At 28.4% G+C, this 20,524-nt stretch overlaps 3 protein-coding genes across 4 annotated transcripts; 1 reads left to right on the forward strand and 2 right to left on the reverse strand.

The window, feature by feature from the left end:
• Nucleotides 1-365: 365 nt before the first annotated feature.
• On the reverse strand, nt 366-3,339 carry LOC107169976 (cytochrome c oxidase subunit 5B, mitochondrial-like). Its single transcript, XM_015519954.2, has 3 exons — nt 3,039-3,339; nt 790-863; nt 366-690 (listed from the first exon to the last, which is right to left on the reverse strand). The coding sequence occupies exons 1-3, from the start codon at nt 3,139-3,141 to the stop codon at nt 481-483; spliced, it is 387 nt and encodes a 128-aa protein (XP_015375440.1). The 5' UTR covers nt 3,142-3,339; the 3' UTR covers nt 366-480.
• A 381-nt stretch (nt 3,340-3,720) lies between these two features.
• On the forward strand, nt 3,721-8,237 carry LOC107169975 (small ribosomal subunit protein eS7-like). Of its 2 annotated transcripts, none has more exons than XM_015519952.2 (5): nt 3,721-3,879; nt 4,539-4,712; nt 5,445-5,626; nt 5,879-6,029; nt 8,115-8,237. In XM_015519952.2, the coding sequence occupies exons 2-5, from the start codon at nt 4,539-4,541 to the stop codon at nt 8,190-8,192; spliced, it is 585 nt and encodes a 194-aa protein (XP_015375438.1). In that variant the 5' UTR covers nt 3,721-3,879; the 3' UTR covers nt 8,193-8,237. The 2 variants fall into 2 exon arrangements, with proteins under 2 accessions (XP_015375438.1, XP_015375439.1); XM_015519953.2 differs by lacking the exon at nt 3,721-3,879 and adding an exon at nt 4,418-4,438.
• A 2,899-nt stretch (nt 8,238-11,136) lies between these two features.
• Pex13 (peroxisomal biogenesis factor 13) lies at nt 11,137-17,657 on the reverse strand. Its single transcript, XM_015519950.2, has 6 exons — nt 17,439-17,657; nt 17,219-17,355; nt 16,816-17,145; nt 13,031-13,278; nt 12,748-12,969; nt 11,137-12,231 (listed from the first exon to the last, which is right to left on the reverse strand). The coding sequence occupies exons 2-6, from the start codon at nt 17,248-17,250 to the stop codon at nt 11,855-11,857; spliced, it is 1,209 nt and encodes a 402-aa protein (XP_015375436.1). The 5' UTR covers nt 17,251-17,355; nt 17,439-17,657; the 3' UTR covers nt 11,137-11,854.
• Between the last annotated feature and the right edge of the window lie 2,867 nt (nt 17,658-20,524).

Consider the following 20,524-nt stretch of genomic DNA (forward strand, 5'->3'; position numbering starts at 1 on the left):
GAATATTTAATTACTATATTATATCATAATCATAATTCACAAAATATGTAAGGGAGAAAGCACCTTCAGTCTGTTAAGTCACTGCTCTTGCAAGCAATTCCAATTTCCAAGACATGGTTTGTTGAGAAACCATCAGATATTTTATTGCGTATTTAACTTAAGATCTTTAATAAAACAGATAATATTAAAATAATAAAATAATATAATTATTTGGTAAAATATTTTTTTAATTATTTATCTGCAAACTGTAAAAGACCTAGAAAAACATAAGTGCTTTCATTGATATAAAGCTAATTCTCAAGGAACAATATTGTTTAATACTGTTCAGTCTGTATCGAACAATAAAAATCAAAAGTAATAATTGATACTGATGCCAACAATACTTTTTTTTTAATGACAAAACAATTTTACAAACAAAAAAATATTTGGAGCAGGACTAAACTTGTTGAATATAGTTGAACAACGACGACATATAATTATCTAAACAAGTGCTTCCTTGTAAACTAATTTGAACCAATGTCCACAGAAGCAACGTTTTGGCTCGCCTGAGTGTAGCCACATCCACTTAACATGTGATGAGTCTTCTTCACATACACAACCAACAATTCTAGCTTCAAAGGCAGATGGAATTTCATTTGGTGTTTCTTTGGTTCCCACACCTCGCTTAATAGATTTTAAATTGTATGGGTCCTATAATGCAACATAACATATTATATGCTATAAATACTAGTTCTATAAAAATGAATAGACTCCCTAATAAATAAGATAATTTAATAGTATAAAACTTACATCATTTCCAGCTAGACGCAAAAGCATTTCTTTTTTTTCGATACCTGTAGCTAAATCCAATGGATCGGGAAATCCTGAAAATAATAATTGATAATAATAACACTATTACTAGGATTATTTAATGAGTTGATGATAAGTATTAAAATAATTTGTAATAGAAATATTTCATTAGAAAAGTAAGTTATTTAATTAAATTACTTTTTATTTTTCCCCTTCATAAGTACTGATAATAGATATTAGATAAGATATAATGCATGAGTTATTATTGTATCAGTCATAAATACATAGTCCACAAAACTTAATCATAAAAATAAATTAAATAATAAGTATACAACAAAAATATTTTTTATAATTTTTATAAATGACAAATTTAAGAAAAAAGTTTAAAAAAACAATGGGATATTATACCTAGCGCAAATAGAAAATTTTAAACGACCCTGAGAATGAATTGTTGAAGAATTTTTGATCATTTCTAATATCTCTAATCTATTTAAACTTTTTAAATTAATGTATGGAAATCTTTCTTTTTAACAATTTAGCTGATAAAAATATGCGTTTAACTTTGTGAAAAATAATTTTACCAATATAAAATATTAATATTAATCTCACTTAGGTAATATGACAAACATTTTTCAAGTTGAATATTAAAGTTTCTAAAAAATAGAACTATTACAAATAAAAAATAAAATTTACTATCTTTTTCACTGCTATACTATTTATGCTACATAAAACAAAATATTTTAATATAAATTGTTTTTTAAATTTAAATTTTGGCTTTCATATTATGATCTAATTATTTAAGTTTAAAATAATGAGAGCCAGGGTTTCCTATAACTGTACCGTTACTAAATGATTATGTTATAAAACACAGGAATGTGATAGTCAGTGGTTAAAAAAGGTATTTTGAGAGGTCATGCAATTAAACACACCCACCCATTTTTTTAATTAAAAAAAAAATAAATACTTTAGCTGTGCTCTACAATTGTACCCAATTTACTCAAATATATTTACTCATTAATCACTTTAGTTAGTGTTATAAACGTATGAGTTTTCCTGTGATACAAGTTATTTACATCCACCCTCTCAAGCATAGTGTTACTCTACGATCTCAAGACCACAATCGTCCAACATTAGCAACAATCACAGTCTACAGTGAAAGTTAAGAATTAGTCGATCGCAACAGTTATACATGGAATGAGTTTGAAATACTATGTTATATTACTTTAAACCTAAAAGCTAAGTATATACACCTACGCATTTCGGATGAATCATTTAGATTTTTGAATACAATTAGATGTAAGCTTGAAAAAAAAAAATTGTAAAAATTGTTATCAAATCTTATCTTAATTGTTATCTATAATCAATTATGTACTAAAAGTATAGTTGAACTTTTTCCAGAAAAAAAGTATTTAGCTGCCTTCCACTTCAGATTTGTAATCCTCAACAGCTATTGAGATGTTCAATGATACAGTATTTAAAAACGATACCTAAAATGTAGCCAAAAAATCCATACAAACATCTAAATTGCATCCAATATATTATAGATTTAAGTTATAAATTTAAACATATTGTGTATCTTCCTCTAATAGAAATAATAAACTTATTTACTGTAATCCATTTTGTGTAAATTCATCAATGTTTGGTTTTAAAATTCAAAATACTTAAATAACCAAATGAAACCTTATCAATATGACTAATTATTACATTAAAGTTAATTAATTAAAAACTTCTAGGTATATTTGTTTTTCTAAATTTAAATAATTGTAATATACTAAATATATACTTAGATTTAAATATAAGTTAATAAAATATGAATTTTATTAAAGAAGACATAAAATAGAATCTAATGATTCAATTTCTAATTGGTATTAAAGGGGTGTATAGATACAGATATGTAGGTAGAATTATTAAATAATAAATACCACCTAAAAAATAGTTTTATATTGTCCAGATAGCTATGTACAATTTGCAATTAACGTATTATTATAAATTTATAATAGGACTAATGAAAATAAAATTTTAATTTTATTATCAAAAGAAAATAATCAATCAGCAAGAATTAATAATTAAAATACGTTTACACTAGCGTTTACATAAAAGATCCTTTTTCGTAACCAGTCTTAACTAGTCAAGATAGTATTCCATTGTTACAGTAAAGGTTAGACATTAAAACAATTATAAGTAGGTGAGTATTTTTAATAGAGCGCAATTGCAGAAAACTAACTACAAATGAAAAAAATATCGCTTACCTTCATCTTTGCTTGTGCCTAACCTCGCAGCCGAGGTAGTGAACATCCGCGGTGAACTTCGGAAGGCGAGCTTCGATCCCAGGACTATTAGTCTTGAATTCATTTCTATTTATTTAGGATTGTTTTTTTAAGTACGAAACTTAACTCCTACGGTCGAGATGGTAGACGACGAATTTTTCCGCCAGGACTCGGCTGGGAAAGTGGAAAGTCAAAGTAGCGAGCAATAAGCGGTTTAAAGAAAGAAAATTTACTCTGGTTGTCGCGACGGGGTTAAACACATGATTATAGAAGGTCAATATGCGAATAGAAAAAAAGGATATAGTTTACGCCTTTCAAGCAAAAACGGATAAGTTGGTAACGCCGATAAAATTATTTTTCATTGCTCACAATCACGAATTTCTATTTACATCATGAATGATTCCCAGCAGCTGCAGCAGCTGATACCGTCGATTAATTAATAATGTGCTATTTATGCTAAAATCTATGTAAAATAAAAACACTATAGACAATTTATAATAGTACAATCGCTTTTAGTTTTTTTTAATCTTATACTTTTAATCTAATGAAATAATCAATTTCAATATATTACATTTTGCAAATCTTAAAAAACGTAAAATGATTATACCGCAGTGCTGGAAATCGATTTTCATGAGTTTGCTAGCCTGTACAACAGGGGACTGTTATTGGGTAGCTATCTCGACTCTTGCAGAAGCCGACGCGCCGAAGTTTCTCTCTCTTTTCATCGAACGTGCATGATGCATGTGATAGCTTGAGAAGTTTCGACTTTTCTGCGATTATCGTCGTTCTTTCGGTCCTTTCGTTACATTACTCGAGCTTCAAGGTATGTGTTTCCGTAATTCTGTTCTTATTGTTTTCATATTAGGTTGTAATCGGTGTTATGAATATAATTATTGAACTATTAAATATTAATGTTAGTTATCTACCGCTGTGCCTGTGCGCGTGTACGAGTATAAATCATCATTAATTCATAGAAATCATATTAGATTTTGTGGAAATTAAAGTTCTAAAACTCTCTGTTATCATAGAATGCCGCTAGTTCAGTAAATTAATTTAATTTAATTTTTTTTTCATACAATTATCGGTAAATTTGTCGAGATTTAGGTTATAAGATTAAACAAACGTGTAGCATATATACATTATATACTGTATTTGTACGATACTTAGGTTAAGTGATAGTAGGTGTTCTGATAACGAACGTTCAAAACAATTACTAAAAAATTGTCGATTAACCTAATAAGGCATTTTTTTTTATTTTTTTTTGATACATTAGTATAAGGTGATAGGTACACCTTTATTACCATGTAAAGTACCCAAATATATTTATAACTAAATATATTTTGGACATTTTATGCATAGCAAATTTAATAAAATTCTTAGTTGTATGCATTTTTATTTATTTTTAAATGTTATGTCTATTTTTTCCAAAAAGCCAATAAACTCTTGGGTATTTTATTGAATTATATAATTATTTATTTACAGATGCCTATCCCAACACAAGCAAAAATTGTTAAAAAGGGCAGTGCAGGCCCTGATCAGTTTGAGTTGTCCATTGCCCAAGCGCTTTTGGAATTGGAAAACAATAGTGACTTAAAAGCTCAACTTCGTGAGTTGTATATTACAAAAGCTAAAGAAATTGAGCTCTTAGGCAAAAAGGTATGTTTTATTGATTTAAAAATATACTCAGGATAAGTTTCCATCAAATTGTTTCATGTTGTGTTTTTTATACTGTATAAACTTTAGACTGTTATATGATGGTATATTATATGGAACTTTTACAGATAACTAGAACTATTTGCTGATAACTTCAAAACAAAGTTTGTCCGACCCTTTTTTTTATACATTCTTAAAAAGCATGCAAAACGGCACTTAAAAAAAAAAAAATTGATAGGTTGTTAAACTAGAATTGTTCTTAAATATGGATATGCATGTAAGGTATAGTATTTCTACCTTTAGCCATGGACCACACAAAGCGGTCAATTTTTCAGCTGCAACTGTTACCGTGTATGTGTGAATGCGTATCAGACAGTTGCATTAAAAATTAAACAATATGAATTTGTTAGGCGGTTTAACCACTATGTGTTGCCCTTACTCTTAGTATAGTTTATATTTCTTAATTCTGTCATTTTTTTTTTTTAAGATTAATATTGATGACTCAGACTTTGTTTAAGATTATGTGGGTAATAAATTTTATACGATAATGAAATCTGGCAACAATATCATATGGGATATCATATTAGTTTTACTTATTTATATCCTCAAGAGAGGGGTGTATGTCTGAAATAAGTTAAGAATCCCTGGTTCTCTGGCAATTCTTTAGATTGTTAAGAAATTCTTTATTTATTTAAAATATATAAATGATAATTCATTGGTAATTTTATATTTTAGAGTATCATTATTTATGTACCGATGCCACAAAGATCACAGTTCCAAAAAATTCAAGCTCGTCTTGTTAGAGAATTGGAAAAGAAATTCAGTGGTAAGCATGTTGTCTTCATTGGTGACAGAAAAATTTTGCCCAAACCAACAAGAAAAACTCGCACCCAAAACAAACAAAAACGCCCCAGAAGGTATAAATTTGAAATTGAAATTATATTTTTGTATTAATTATTGTTGTATTTAACAGTGAACTTCTTTTGCTGCATTGTTGAATCAAACAATTTGATTAAATTTTGCAAAATTACATATTTATCTGTTTTTCTTATTATTTATAATAATTGATTAAATTAATTTAAATTTTATACAACCCAATTTATAAAATGTTATTCGTCAAATTTTTTGTTTTAAATTTATTTTATTTTTTATTATAATTATCTATTTAGCCGTACATTAACGTGGGTCTATGATGCTATTTTGGATGATTTGGTGTTTCCTGCTGAAATTGTTGGCAAACGCATTCGTGTGAAATTGGATGGTAAACAAGTTATGAAAGTACATTTGGACAAAACTCAGCAAACAAACATTGAACATAAGGTAATTACTAATTACTAATTTATTGGTTCATAAATTAAAAGTAATATTTACTAATAATATAATCCAATTTCTATATAATTATCATGAATTGATTGTATGCACTTAATATAATAATTGCTTTATAACCGGAAGTAACTTCATAAATATGGTTTATTCGCCTGTTTGGCAAAATGGTTATTAAATTACCTGTGCTGTAGAATTATGCTATGCTCGTATTATTGGTATAGTGATATTAATCTATTTGATGTACCATTGATTAGTCACCAGGGGCAGATTTAGGTATTTGGTGACCCCTGGATGGAATTCATTGTGGGGGACCCTTACACATAAATCAGAAAATATATTTTTTTTACTTATTAAATAACATTTTTTATCATATTTAGTATACTACTATAGTAAAATCAATTTAACTACTTATTTAATTATAAATAATTATAAAAACAATCAAATCAAGTATAACTATAGTATAAGTAATATCATCATAATATTAGATGTAAGTAATTAAATAAAGAATAATTAAAATAATAATGTCAGGTAATTAAAATTAAATGCCTGGAACTTTTTTTAATTTCATTTGTACAAACTTATTAATAATGTTTTGAAAATCAACACCGATTACGGATGGCTTAAAAACCTATCTTATCTAGATTCTTAGACACCGTTTATTGTCAACAAATGCGAATACATCTATTATTATAGTTAGTAAAATTAAATTTTTTATATGTCCAAATAATGTTCAATATTATTTAATTACATATGTGTAAATATGAGTATTTAATATATAAATAAAATATTTTTTCTGTATCCTAATTGAAATATCATAACATTGGTGGGGCCCTGGGCTGCAGTCCACTCAGCCCTCCCCTAAATCCGGCCCTGTCACACTGGGTAAGTCATAACTGTAAATATCAAAGATACAGTTACCTTGAAAAAATCTTATATAGCACCTTAATTGAATGTTACGGATACTGCCTTATTGGAAGTAGAGTATTTACAGTGCTATTTGAGGTGATAGCCCGGTATATTCTTGTACTCTCATTTTTCTCTGGCCAATGACTGCCACCATGGGCGTCTCCAGGGGGGCAATACGGGGCACTTGCCCCCCTCCTGGAATAATGTTATTTCCACAGCAATTGGTAAAATTCTGGTATAATAATGTTTTAAATGTTTTAATTGTAATAATAATACCTACCTAATTGTAAAGTTTTAATTCATGATTGTAATAATGACGAAACATAATAATTTACTATAAATAAAATGTATAAAAATTTTCATTTATTTTTAAAATTAATTTGCCCCTCCTTCGAAAAATGTCTGGGTACGACCATGACTACCACTACAAGCAGTACATGCGATGCTTGGGCGATGTTAAAAGTCGCTCGTCATTACTATGGTTGGAATACAAAAACTAAGAAGGGGGAACACAATAATAATACTTCTGCCGGGGCGATGATTTTAATCGCCCGTTGGCCGTTATGCACAAATTCCGAACTTGCGTATTTATTATTTACTTTGTGCCGTCGTAACTCTAATCAATTCTATCTATAAATAAGTGTTGACAATTTAAAATATATATGTATAATAATTAATAATTTATATGTATTAAAATATTATACAGATTAAAATAAATTATTATTATTAAAATTATTTGTGTTCGATACTTTCCATAAATAAGCAATTTTATATCGCCCTCCCACTTTCAGAGCACTCGAGCCGCCACTGTGAAATATAATCTTAAAGTAACTTAGTATTCTATATAACTTATCAATTAATAAAGATTTTATATGTCATTATATCAAAGTTTTGTAACTTATAGCTTGATGTTATTAACACTTGATTTGTCCAAACAATGTATTATGTTTGATAGTTAAAAAGAAATAGCTAATTTATCTATGTTTAAAAAATCTATTAAGTATTAAAATGTGAATTTTTCTGAAGGTAGTTTGGAGTCAAACCCCACTTCCCCACTAAGCTTACTTTGATGCACAAGCTTCTTGAATACTCTGAAATAAAGATCTGGCTACAGCTATAATAATATAGATAATTATTTTAGAATTATTAATCATATGTATTTTGTTATTACAGGTGGATACTTTCGCTTCAGTGTACAGAAAGCTGACTGGTAGGGAAGTCACTTTTGAATTTCCTGAACCATATTTATAAATCCTTATTTTTATCTAATAAAAACGTGATTTTACAACTTTATAATGTTGCTTGATTTTTTTTTTAGTTTTTTTTCCTAATAGCCATAATGGTCTAATTAATTAATTTTCAATGTTAAATTGGAATTGGTCACAATGTATAACATAATTTGATCAAAATTTTATAAAATAGAAAATCTGAGTAATCTGCTTTGCTGTATAGTAGGTTTTGATTACACCTCATCTTGAGGTCACCATAATATATGTTTTATATCAATTTTAAATTTTCAGTGCCCAATCAGTCACCTATAAAAAATGTGAGTAGGGACTGTGCATTGGGCTATATTCATATCACAGATATATTATTAATGATTAACAATTATTCAGCTTTTATAATCAAGCAATTAAAATTGAAGATAATATAGAGATTTGACTTTGTAGTAAGTTATGATTATTTATCTTTTATATAGGGTGTTTAAAAATATTCCTAATAAAATAAATATAATTCAGACAAAAAAAAATTGTACACATGCCACCTGGTAAAAATAAGGTAGCAATAATATTACTTAAGGTAGGTCTGGACCAACTTTAAAATCAAGTAATACTTTTCTTTTCTCAAGTAAAAGTCTAGTTTATGAATCTCATTTGAGTCATAAATATAGCTTAAACAATACTTTATCTGCAATGGTCCCTTAAAATTAACATGCAGCTTCTTCATTCCAAAAAGAACAGCACTCCACATGCAGCAATTACAGCAATCTTTAACGAAATTTTACATACCAAATTCTAAAATTTCAAACAAATTTACAGTGATGCTTCCAAAACCAGTGTCGGAGTAGGATTCACTTACTACACAAGCCATACTTCAAAATGCTTCAAACTACTCCCTGAAGTCAGTAACTTCACAGCGGAAACTCAAGCCATCAAAGAAGCATTATTATTTGCCAAGTCAACTTCCGCAAATAAAATTCTAATAATCAGTGACTCCCTAAGTGCCCTTCTAGCCATCAAAGCACCTAACTCCTCTAATGAGATGATTTACCAAAATTCATAACATCATCTCCTTGACCCAAAAAGTGATTGAATTCATGTGGGTTCCCTCTCACACAGGCATCCCAGGAAAGAAAAAGCGAATACACTGGCAAATGAGACAATCGCCTCAACCTTGTCCTCATCCATTACTACTCTTCCATACCAAGATATAAAAAAAATCATAAACACACACACTACCAGTGGCAAACATCCTGAGATGAAATACCAATGTCAAACAAATTAAAGTCAATTAAAAAAAAGTTACCAAATGGCATTCCCAGGCTAATATATCTAGACGTTCCGAAACCATAAACACAAGAACAAGAATCGGTCATACTAACTTCACCTATATACATATAAATATGAAGAACATCCTCTCTGTATCCAGTGTAACGAACTGCTATAGATCAAAAACACATAGTCCTAGACTGCCCACTGTATGTCAACGCAAGAAGTATTCTCAACCAACCTTCTTCAATGGAGGAAGCACTTGAAGAACATTACACCAACTGATCTATAGCTTCTTCAAATCCATTGGAATTGACAAACAAATCTAAATTGCAAGCTAAATCTATGCATACCATATATAATGTAAATATATAATACTGTATAACTTAATCTGTAATCATGTAACATTCAATCATAACTTTAATATCCATTAATATTGTATCTACAACCACAGGCTAATGACCTAGCTATTAGCTGTTGTTACTCGTTATACTCAATAAAAAAAAAAAAATTCTTTATCTTTAACAAAGACTATGAATGAATACAGCCCTAAAACTTTTAAACGAATATTCAGTGAAAAAGTAGATTCTTAACTACAACTAAAAAGCAATTTAATCAAAGAATGGTGTTCCATAGATATTTTAATTTTTCTGCTGTTTTTGGTTTTTTTCCATCAATTTAGAAATGTACTACGAATTATTTACTAGATACCTTACTTACTATTCAGTAATAAACTAAATAAGAATAATAAAATCAATACAATCCTGGCTCCATTTAGGATGTCATTCAAGTGTTCAAACAAACATTGATATTGTTAAATTTTAATTTTACACATACCACACTATCAGCAACTTAATTAATTGAATGATGATGAGTGTTCTAAAATTTGGTTCTACGCCATTGTTTTGTGTTTGGCCATATTTCAACACACCTAAGTTTTATTTCTCCTTTCGAATTTTTTACAGGTCTGGTTTATTACATGATGAATAAAAACAAACTAATTATTGGTATTGACTACTTAGTTACTAGTATTAACCCAAAAGATATGTAACTTCAGTGCATGGCAATATTAATGATAATCAGTAGATGAATATTTATTTATTTAGGTTCTACACTTCTACTTGAGGTTGTATAATATTACACTTAAGAGGACCTAATACTTGCATGTATCTCCGTCTTACAAGTGTGTAACATAGCAATTTTTACATTCAGCAAAACACGTGTAGCTTTGTTAGTTTAAATTTTATAAGGGGTCAATTCACTCTAAATTTTAAATTAAAAAAGCTACACGTTTTCTGCTGAGCATAAAATGTGCTATATTATGCACTTGTAAGCACAACATATGCACAGGCCCGTCACTAGGGTACAAGCAAGCCAATGCGTTGCTTTAGGGCGGCATAACATTTAAAAAAATTGAGGCGGCAAATTGTAATATTAAATTTCCAAAAAATACAGAAATTTAATTACTATTTTTATTCGCTTTAGGGCGGAAAATGTCTTACGACGGGCCTGCATATGCAGGTATCACGTCTTCTTAACAGATTTGAAATAAAGTTACCGGCACTAGATATGTTTAAAAATCTTTTGAAATATCAATTAACATTTATAACATAATTTACTACACTTTGAGGTTGTTAAGAAATATTTGGGGAAAGGCATTTTTTTCTCCCTAATTTATGCCCAAGGGCAAAAATTAAATTTTAAAGTCAAGTTTAAATACACTTTTATTATCACAGAAATCATCATATTTACACAGAAAAAGTTTTTAATTTCAAAATTATAAAAAGACAATTTTTAAAACCTAGAATTCCATAATTTTTTATTATTTTTGAAATTTAGTATATCAGTACATTATATGGCATATAAAATATTTTTATATACTATAAAAATTAAACTTGTTTCGTCATAATATAATATTGTATAATACATAAATTAATATTATGTTTTATACAATAATAAGCATAAATGTAATATATTGCTTAAATTCAATAATGTAATTATCTTTTAAAATGTTGATATATTTAGACATATTGTATAAGAATAAAACTTAACCAACAAACATTTTTTTATCTCTAAAAAAATAACAACATTTTCGTTTTAATGATATAATGAGACTTATTAGCTAATACAATTGATTTACTTCCATAAAAAATAACTATGGAATGAATGTAAAATAAATAAAAAATCATAAGTATAAAGTGAAACCTTACCAAATATGATGGAAACAAATTTTTAGTATTGTTGAGTTTTGTATGTTTCAGACTTGATACTGATAATAAAATATTAAACAAAATAAATATTGTTCATATTTATTTTTATGTCTACATTTAAAGCCTGAAAATTCCTAATATTTGATAAGTTTTTTATATATGTAAGAGAACACATAACAAATACACAACTAATAATAAAAATGTTTTTTGATTATCATTGCTTGCCAATGTTAGATTTATCACTATCTACCAATGGGTGAGGTAGAGCTATTGGATTACCATGTACATCAGTGACTGGAGTTGATAATTTTGGTTGCATTTGTTCAAGTGAATTTGATGGTATAGGATCGAAACTCACATTGGCCATACTATCTTGAATTTGAGACTTTGATGAGCGATTATCAGTCTTAAATTCCTTAAAACCCATCAAAGGTGCATATCCATGTTGCCCATTGCTAGCGACAAGGAGCCATCCAGTTTTTTCAGCTGATGCTATATTTTCTTGAGATGTAAAATAAGATTTTCCTTTCACCAAAGGAATAGTGTTTGCATCTGTACTATTCCAATCACATTGTGCAATAGTAATGCTCGCTGTAAACAGTAAGGAAAACAGTATGAATATTGATAATGACTACTTTAGATTAAAAGACTACTTTTGATAGAATAAGCTTAGGCAGCACTTGTCAAAAATACAGAAAATTATACATCCAACATATTTGAAATCAAATTATTTAATTTTTATGATGTCAAAATTTGTTTAATGAAGAATTAAATTAATTTAAAAAAAATTGTTGTTGAAATTTTTTTGTGAATAGACCCACTCACCCAAAGAAAAAAAAATAATAGTATTAAAATTATACATTTGCACCACCATCCCACCACACAAATAAACACTCCTCAATATGCTGTGTATGAAGGTAAGTACAGTCGAGTAGTGATAACTCAAATTTTTTTTTTATTCCCTTAGAAAATTATTCCCCAGTTAATTAGTTAGATATCTCGAATCAAATCTTTATCCCTCTTCGACTTCGAGTTATTGCGACCCACCTATATAAAATTATAAAATATTGATTTTTAGTTGAATTATAATATGAAAGTTCTACTAACTGTTTGAAGATAGAGTGTTATTGACAATAGAACCAGATTCTGGTGTTGTTGGATTGAGTAGTTTGTATACAAGATATGGTGTAGAGACTAGCAATCCAGTAAAAACAACTAATGGCCAAGATCGTCCATCAGATGAAATTATTTCTTTATGATTATTTTTAGATGATAAAGCTGTCCATAAGTCTTCTTCCGTACTTGATCCTCTATCTCTTCTAACCATTTCTAAGTAGATTATTATATTAAGCAAACATAATATGTTGTTTACAATTAATACTTTACTTACTTAAAAGATAAAAAAGTTTAGTTAAAAACCAACGAACTAATTTGAATGATACAATAGTTGAATAAAATTTCATCATAAATGATTTTAAACGAGTAAAATTCTCAGCTACGCTTAATAATGCTTGAAAACACGTGTGTATTGCAGTAAATGTAGACTCTAACATCATACTGACCGAGTTAAATGATTCAACAACAGAATGTATTGAATCAAAAGCAGGACGAGAATTTTCAAGAGCTGCAATTACAAATCTGTAAGAATACAAAATTAAATATAAACTTGGATATTAGGTATATTTAAAGGCATCAATACAAATAATAGGAACGGATGATCACGGCAGCTATGATGATCTAACTTTATATTATTTGTTACCTAGCTTAAATTTTTTTTTAAATAAATGTTTCAACATGGGGGTAAGTTTTGTACAAACAGTTCACCTCTACTCCATGTAATATACCTAATGAATTTTTAAATTTTTAATATTAGCTTATTATATTTTCTATGGATTAGACTACCTGATGTTTAACTATTTTTTTATTTGAGTTAGTTTACATCATTTCACACTTGTTCTTTGTCTAGGGCACAGATATTTACAATAAACTATTGCATTATCAAATATCTGTGACAATTGATACATGTGTTTGAACTACATATTAAAATACCACCACTGAAAATTATAAATTTTTTTTGTTTTATTTACTACTGAAACATATAAGTATTTCAATATAAATGAAATGAAAAAAAATTCTTTCTAAAATGACTGAATTTGATTCGGAAAAATTGTGTAAATATAAGTCTACACAGGTCCAGACTGAACCCATTAGGCAACAGAGCAGATGCATGATGTGCCTATAAAAATTAAGTCTGATTAGGTTTTTTTAAGTACCTAAAAAACTAATAAACGTTAAATTTTAAGCTATTTCTATGAAAAATTTGAGTAGCTTTTTACCCTACTTATGTTTACTAAATTGATTAAAATTAAGAATATTTTCAAATTATTTAGTTAGAAATTCATTAAAAATTTTCTACTTATATTCAAGATTTGAAAACTTAATATAAGATTCCTCATATTTTTTCTTAACAATTAAAAAAAAAAAAAAATGTAATCAAAAAATTATCTTATTGTGTTATAAATAAATAATAAATAATCATAGATATTTGAAATTTTCAACGAATGTTTATTTTTCTATACCTACATGATACAATTTTTAATATATTTTGACTCAGATACTTAAAGGCATTTTTAATTTTTAATTTTCTTTGAATAATTTATTTTAAATTATCAATATCCGACATTTTTTGTTGACTCAAAAAGTTTGAAAATTAAATACAAGGGTCCTTATAAGTTGTTATTAGAAATTAAAAAATATTAAAGATACAAAATTATATACCGACATATTTTTACGCATACAGTAGTAACTTGTAATCAATTTTAATTAAATAATTATATATCCGTATTATATTTATCTTATTTATAACATGTATAAAAAAAAAACCCCCGTAAAAATATTCAAAAAGTAACCAATAATAAATAATAATAAATGATTTTATGCATTTTATAATGAATTGTAAAAATGTATTATTTATTAAAATGTGAATGGCTCTCAATCAATCAATTTTGGTTTTAGAGCCATAATTAATTGGTCAAAACTATTTTAAAAAATTCAGTCTATCCGAATTTGGTATCAAAAATACCGGTCGCTTTAAAAAAAAAAAAGTTGCGTTGCGCTTGTGCGTACTAAAAGGGTTAACAATTTGAAATATATCTAAAAATGTGTATTTATATACCACTAACTCGTCAAAAAAAATTTGATTTATTCCAACATTATCCAGCTGAGAAATTCAGTGTTCCTTAGATTGGTGAACACATGGTATATTATTATGATCACCGATTTTTAATTATTAAATTCAATTACTCTAACATTAAGTTATTTTTGCTGTTTTTCATAATGGATCACAACCCTGCATAGAGGCGGAAATTACCAAGTCGTCGTAAAAGAACAACAATAAGACATAATATAGTAAAATATGTGTACATTATTATTTGTATATACCTAGGTATATGATTTTATTTGTGATGTATGTCTCTATGCAATATTTCTAATTTTTATATTTTGTTAGTTAGTGCCCAGCAATTGATGATTTTCTTTTAGTAATTAAGATACTTAATAAACATATTTATACAAAAAATATCTGCCTTTAAATAATTAATAGACAATAGCTAATTCCAATAAATACTAAAATAATAATAATAATAATATTTAAGTACCATAAAGATATTAAATATTTAGGCATTTCATTCAAAATGGATCGTTCATTTAAAAAGATCGAGTGCTATATTTTTGTCTTTTATATTTGCTCAATCTACTTATAAATGTAAAAATGTCAAGCCCCTAAAATATTTGATTAAATAACCACCTATGATGGATAGATACTGAAATATATACCCTGCATAATCTATATATATATATATAAATGGAGACAAAAATGTATAACAATTCATCAATTGAGAACGGCTGAACCGATTTCGCTCACTCTTTTTTTGTTTGGGTCGTAATTGCCATGAGAAGGTTCTTACGGATGAAAAAATTGAGAAAGTTATCGGGTTAGAGAAATATGATGAGGGTGTGATGAAATTAAAGTGGCGCCATCTGCCCAGTAAAAAATAAAATAAATAATATTCATATTTTTTGGTAGTCAACAGAAACCATTTAAACAAACAAGTGCTCTTGAGATCAGCTGGACTTATTTTTAGGATGGACATTTTTTTTTATTTATAAATGGTAGTAGTATGTATTTGTATGTTCACAGCCAGCTTTTACGCGGTAAAAAAATTGTTCAAGGGGAAATGTTCCCCTCTGAGAACACCGATTTACCGCGTAACACAATACAGTGATTACACAAAATTGTTCGTCTATTTGCCCCTTGCACAAAAATATTTACCGCATCAACTATTTTTTTATTAGATTTTCTGTTTTTTTTTTTAATTTTTCAATCAAATATCGCTAAATTTTATAAAAATAATATTTCAAGTAAAGAACACAAATTATTTAATAAACTTTTTTTATAATAATAATATATAAATATAAAAGCTGGCTGTAAACATACAAATACATACCACTAATGGTTGCTTTAGTGACGGTTATTAATTGTTCTGTGTTATTAGTGATGGTTATATATATTTATATATATTTATCTGTTAGTCCTATATACATTCTTAAACAGCTGGACTGATTGCGACAAAATTTTGTACAGAATTTTATTAGACATATGGGTAGAAGATATGCTAAGTTAAAAAGTGTTATGCTTAAATATCATTGAATTGAATATTTAAATTGTCAACATTATATTGAAAAAACGAAGAAAATTACATAATGATATACGAAATTGAATATCGTTGTAAGATTATAATATATTTTAACCACTATCTATCATTATGTATAAAAATATAGGTACATCACATGAAATTAATTTAACACACAATATGAACTATGGACCATAAAAGAGATTTTTAACGGGCTACTAAGTGCACGGGTTCAGCTAGTGATTTATAAAAAATGTTCACTATGCCACTGATAGGTAGAGTACTAATAGTCTAAAATATATATTACATTTTTACTATAACTTACAACTATTAATTAATTAAATAATGTATAAACTGTTGAGAAAAACTAGTCGATTAATAGTTGTAATCAAAAAATAAATAATATACACAAGAGATAACATAATAATTGTTTAGTACTAGTGGCTATTAGCCTGTGCCTGATAGAAACAAAATATAGACTTACGGATTTTGGTGTGTATTGTTGGTTAGGTTTGTTGGTTGCCCATACATATTGTAAGGATTGAATCCACCCATGTTCATGTTTGTCATACCTCTATAAGGGTAATTATTGAAAGCTCCACCATAAGTATTATTTATATTGTTGGGAATAGTATACTGCGTTGGGACACCTCTTCTCTGAATTATTTGTCCATTCAAGTTGAGAGGATGATTAGGACTTGTATTTGGAGGATGTGTTGCAGTCGTGGTCATCGGTGGAGCCACTCTACCCGGTCCAACAGCACCAGTCGGAATATTTTGTAACAATTGAGGAGACTTTTGTGAAATATTGTTGCTAAAAATAAACGAAAACATCAATAACTGTCATTCGCCGACGACATAAAACTATTAATCTAAAAAACGATTACAGTTCAAGACTTGCAAGTTCATCGTCGTTCATGATTATCGTATAACTTTCTCAGCAGTATAACAATTCAAGCAACAGGCTTTCAATAAAACTACTTAAAAATAATACAAACATATAATTCCCGGGAGGAAAGCGGTTCTGAAACGGATGAAATATATATAAAATAGAATTGTTAATAGGAGCAAGACTAATTTTGTAAATTAGAAATGAAATATGAATACCATAAAATCATGTCATAACTATAATAGAAACATATTATAATTTATAACTCGAACACGTCTAGACAGTAAACACTGGTCTGAAATCTGAATATTGACACAGTGAAAAACTTAAAACGATAAAAATAAAAAATTTAGAAATTAGAAATATTAGAGTACTGCATAGTGTATAGTGATAGCATGAGTGCATGACGATCGTGACGCCGTGACGGTGAGTTGCATAAATTTTAAAATATTATAATGGGTAGGTTACCTGTTACCTGTGCTGTCCTGTCTTGCCTTCCCTTTTTTTCCATAGATAATATATATATATATTATCTATGTTTTTTTCGGATCACTACCTTTTGTTCCACAAAACTTTTGTTCCACGATATACCTATTTATTCTAAATTAATTAAGGTCCAAATTTTACCTTTAGTTCCACAAAATATTTATTCCGAAGGACTTTTGTTCCGCAAAACATTTGTTCCTATAGACTTTTTTTCCATAAACCATTTATACCAATACACGTCTTTGTCCCACGAATATTTGTTCCAAACGTGGAACAAGTGTTCTGTGGAATAAATATTTATGGAACAAAAGTAGATGGAAACAGATATTTTATGGAACAAAAGTCCAATGGAACAAATGTTTTGCGGAACAAAGTCTGTTGGAATAACTTTTTTGTGGAACATAGTTTATTTGGGACAAACTACGTCTTGCCCAATTCCCAACCACCTCATATTAATATATCATATTATAATTATTATAATAATCTGGTATCACACTTTCACAATAATATACGACAATATTGTATTCATGTCTCATAAGTCATAATTTCTATTTTCTATTTAAGCCGATTTAATCAGGACCTGTTAAAGAAGGAATATGCACCTATATTGATTATAATTTATAACGCCGAACCATTGTATGGAACAATAATTCCTCGTAACCAGTCAACAATTTAATTAAGATAATATTATTTATCCTATATGGGGTTATATAAAGCATTAGAGACTAGTGCCTAAAGGTGCGACTGTGCTAGTACAAAAATGAGGAAGCCATTTTCAATAAGCAACCGTCAATGGGCATGCAGCTTATTTGAACATTTAAATTTGCCATTTGGTGTTATCTGTTTTTAAAGAACCCTTTATAAATGTTGGCATGTAACTACTTAATATAATCTTTAATTGATACTATTATACTTTAAATTGCTAAAAAACACACCAATATGACAATATGTAGGTACTATTGTCTACTTAGGACATACGCCTACCTATATTCTTATCGTATACAAAATATAACATTGTACAGGATATGGCACATTGTGACGTTATCTGTCGTTACTGCAATATCATATTAGTGACGTTTTATAATAATTATTATTGTATTCAGTGGCGTGGCAAAGAGTAATCTCAGAGGCAATTGCCTCTGGGATTTTTCAAATATTGGGGGGTGGGTATCAAGGATTGTACTTATTTACATGCAAATACATGTGGGGTGGGTCTTCTATAAGGGGGTCTATATTTTTAGTTCACCACGCCACTGATTGTATTATATAAAATTATATATTAATTATTAATATATAGGTTGGCAGTCCCAAGTGGGTATCGCTGTAATTAATGTGTTAAATTTGAATAATGTTTTTGAAGTAGCACCTACGTCCTACACAGACATACAGTAGGTATACACAATGATAATTTCAAAATATTTAGGCCAACAATTTTTAGCGTGGTTAATTTAAGAGAACGAGATACCCGCATGTGTTGTCTCCGTCTTACAAATGCGTAACATGGTACATTTTTCGCTCAGCAGAACACGTGTAGCTCCGTTAACTTAAAAATTAGAGTGAACTGACCTCTTATAAAATTTAAAGGTAAGATTATTATCTAAACAACCTCATATGCTTTTTATTTTATATCAAATTTAAAGCGAGTTATGAGTATTTTAAAATTGTGAATTTTTTGTGCATCTTAAAATACTCATAACTTCCTTTAAAATTTAAATATATTAAAAAGCATATGAGGTTGACTAGATAACAATCATACCTTTAAATTTTATAAGAGGTCAATTCACTCTAATTTTTAAGCAAACGGAGCTACACGTGTTCTGCTGAACGTAAAGTTTACTATATAATGCACTTGTAAGACAGAGACAACACATGCGGGTATCACGTCCTCTTAAGTGTCGTCACTTTAAATTAATAAGTAATAGATAGGTAGGTACCGTTAAAATAATATCGTACATTTGTACTTACTTAACTTGATTTTACATATTAATATATTATCAATAGTAGTAGGTATGTAAGTACATTACATTTGTATATTTACAGTTCGTTAGTTTTTTTCTCCGCTGTAATTACACCATGTCCAAGAGGGACGTACGCCTCTGAGAACATCGATTTTACCGTATTACACACCACGGGGAGATTACACAGTCGTTGTCGAACTATTTCCGCCTCGCACACAAATATTTACCGCATACATATTATTATTATTTTTTTTTTTTTATCCTTTGAAACTCGAGTCACCAAACCTTACTGGTTTACTATAAAACTGAAATAATTATTTCAAGTAAATAACACAAATTATTTCAGTTCTATAGTAAGGTTTGGCGAATCGAGTTTACATAGGATGAAAAAAAAATCAAAAAAAATGATATATTGATGTGTATATGGTAAATATTACTGTGTGAGCTGACAATAGGTGGACGACGACTGTGTAATCTCCCCGTGATGTGTACTACGGTCAAATCTATGTAGGTACCTACTCGTCCTACTCAGTGGCGAACATTCCCGCTTGGACATGTCGACATGGTGTAAAATTACCGCGGTCCGTGGTGAAAAAAACGAACGAACTATGTTAATAAATATAATAGTCTTATAAGTTATAATATACCTAATATTATAGTGTATGTACTAAACAAATGAAGACATGGGAGCAAGAAGAAGAAGACATCTCCAATTAATAAATTGTCTGTTTGTATACGTTATATGTGGCAAACACTTACCCCTATTCTAGCCTATAGTGGCTAGTGACCAATTATCAGAATAAAATTTGTATGATTTCAAAACCAAAAAATAAAACTTGGAATCGGAGATGCGACTATGC

This window comes from Diuraphis noxia, unplaced genomic scaffold (assembly GCF_037042655.1).
Source record: "Diuraphis noxia isolate RWA-SAM2 unplaced genomic scaffold, SU_Dnox_SAM2 contig0002, whole genome shotgun sequence".
Lineage (NCBI taxonomy): Eukaryota > Metazoa > Arthropoda > Insecta > Hemiptera > Aphididae > Diuraphis > Diuraphis noxia.

What these genes read in the sequence shown, in the direction of transcription:
- LOC107169976 (XM_015519954.2), bottom strand. Translation starts at nt 3,141, where the DNA reads ATGAATTCAAGACTAATAGTCCTGGGATCGAAGCTCGCCTTCCGAAGT. An exon ending in AGGCACAAGCAAAGATGAAG is followed by an intron (nt 864 to 3,038) that starts GTAAGCGATATT and finishes TATTATTTTCAG; the next exon opens with GATTTCCCGATCCATTGGAT. An exon ending in TGCGTCTAGCTGGAAATGAT is followed by an intron (nt 691 to 789) that starts GTAAGTTTTATA and finishes GTTGCATTATAG; the next exon opens with GACCCATACAATTTAAAATC.
- LOC107169975 (XM_015519952.2), top strand. Translation starts at nt 4,539, where the DNA reads ATGCCTATCCCAACACAAGCAAAAATTGTTAAAAAGGGCAGTGCAGGC. An exon ending in TTGAGCTCTTAGGCAAAAAG is followed by an intron (nt 4,713 to 5,444) that starts GTATGTTTTATT and finishes TTTATATTTTAG; the next exon opens with AGTATCATTATTTATGTACC. An exon ending in AAACAAACATTGAACATAAG is followed by an intron (nt 6,030 to 8,114) that starts GTAATTACTAAT and finishes TTGTTATTACAG; the next exon opens with GTGGATACTTTCGCTTCAGT.
- Pex13 (XM_015519950.2), bottom strand. Translation starts at nt 17,250, where the DNA reads ATGAACGACGATGAACTTGCAAGTCTTGAACT. An exon ending in GAACTTGCAAGTCTTGAACT is followed by an intron (nt 17,146 to 17,218) that starts GTAATCGTTTTT and finishes GTTTATTTTTAG; the next exon opens with CAACAATATTTCACAAAAGT. An exon ending in TAAACTTTTTTATCTTTTAA is followed by an intron (nt 12,970 to 13,030) that starts GTAAGTAAAGTA and finishes TAATCTACTTAG; the next exon opens with AAATGGTTAGAAGAGATAGA.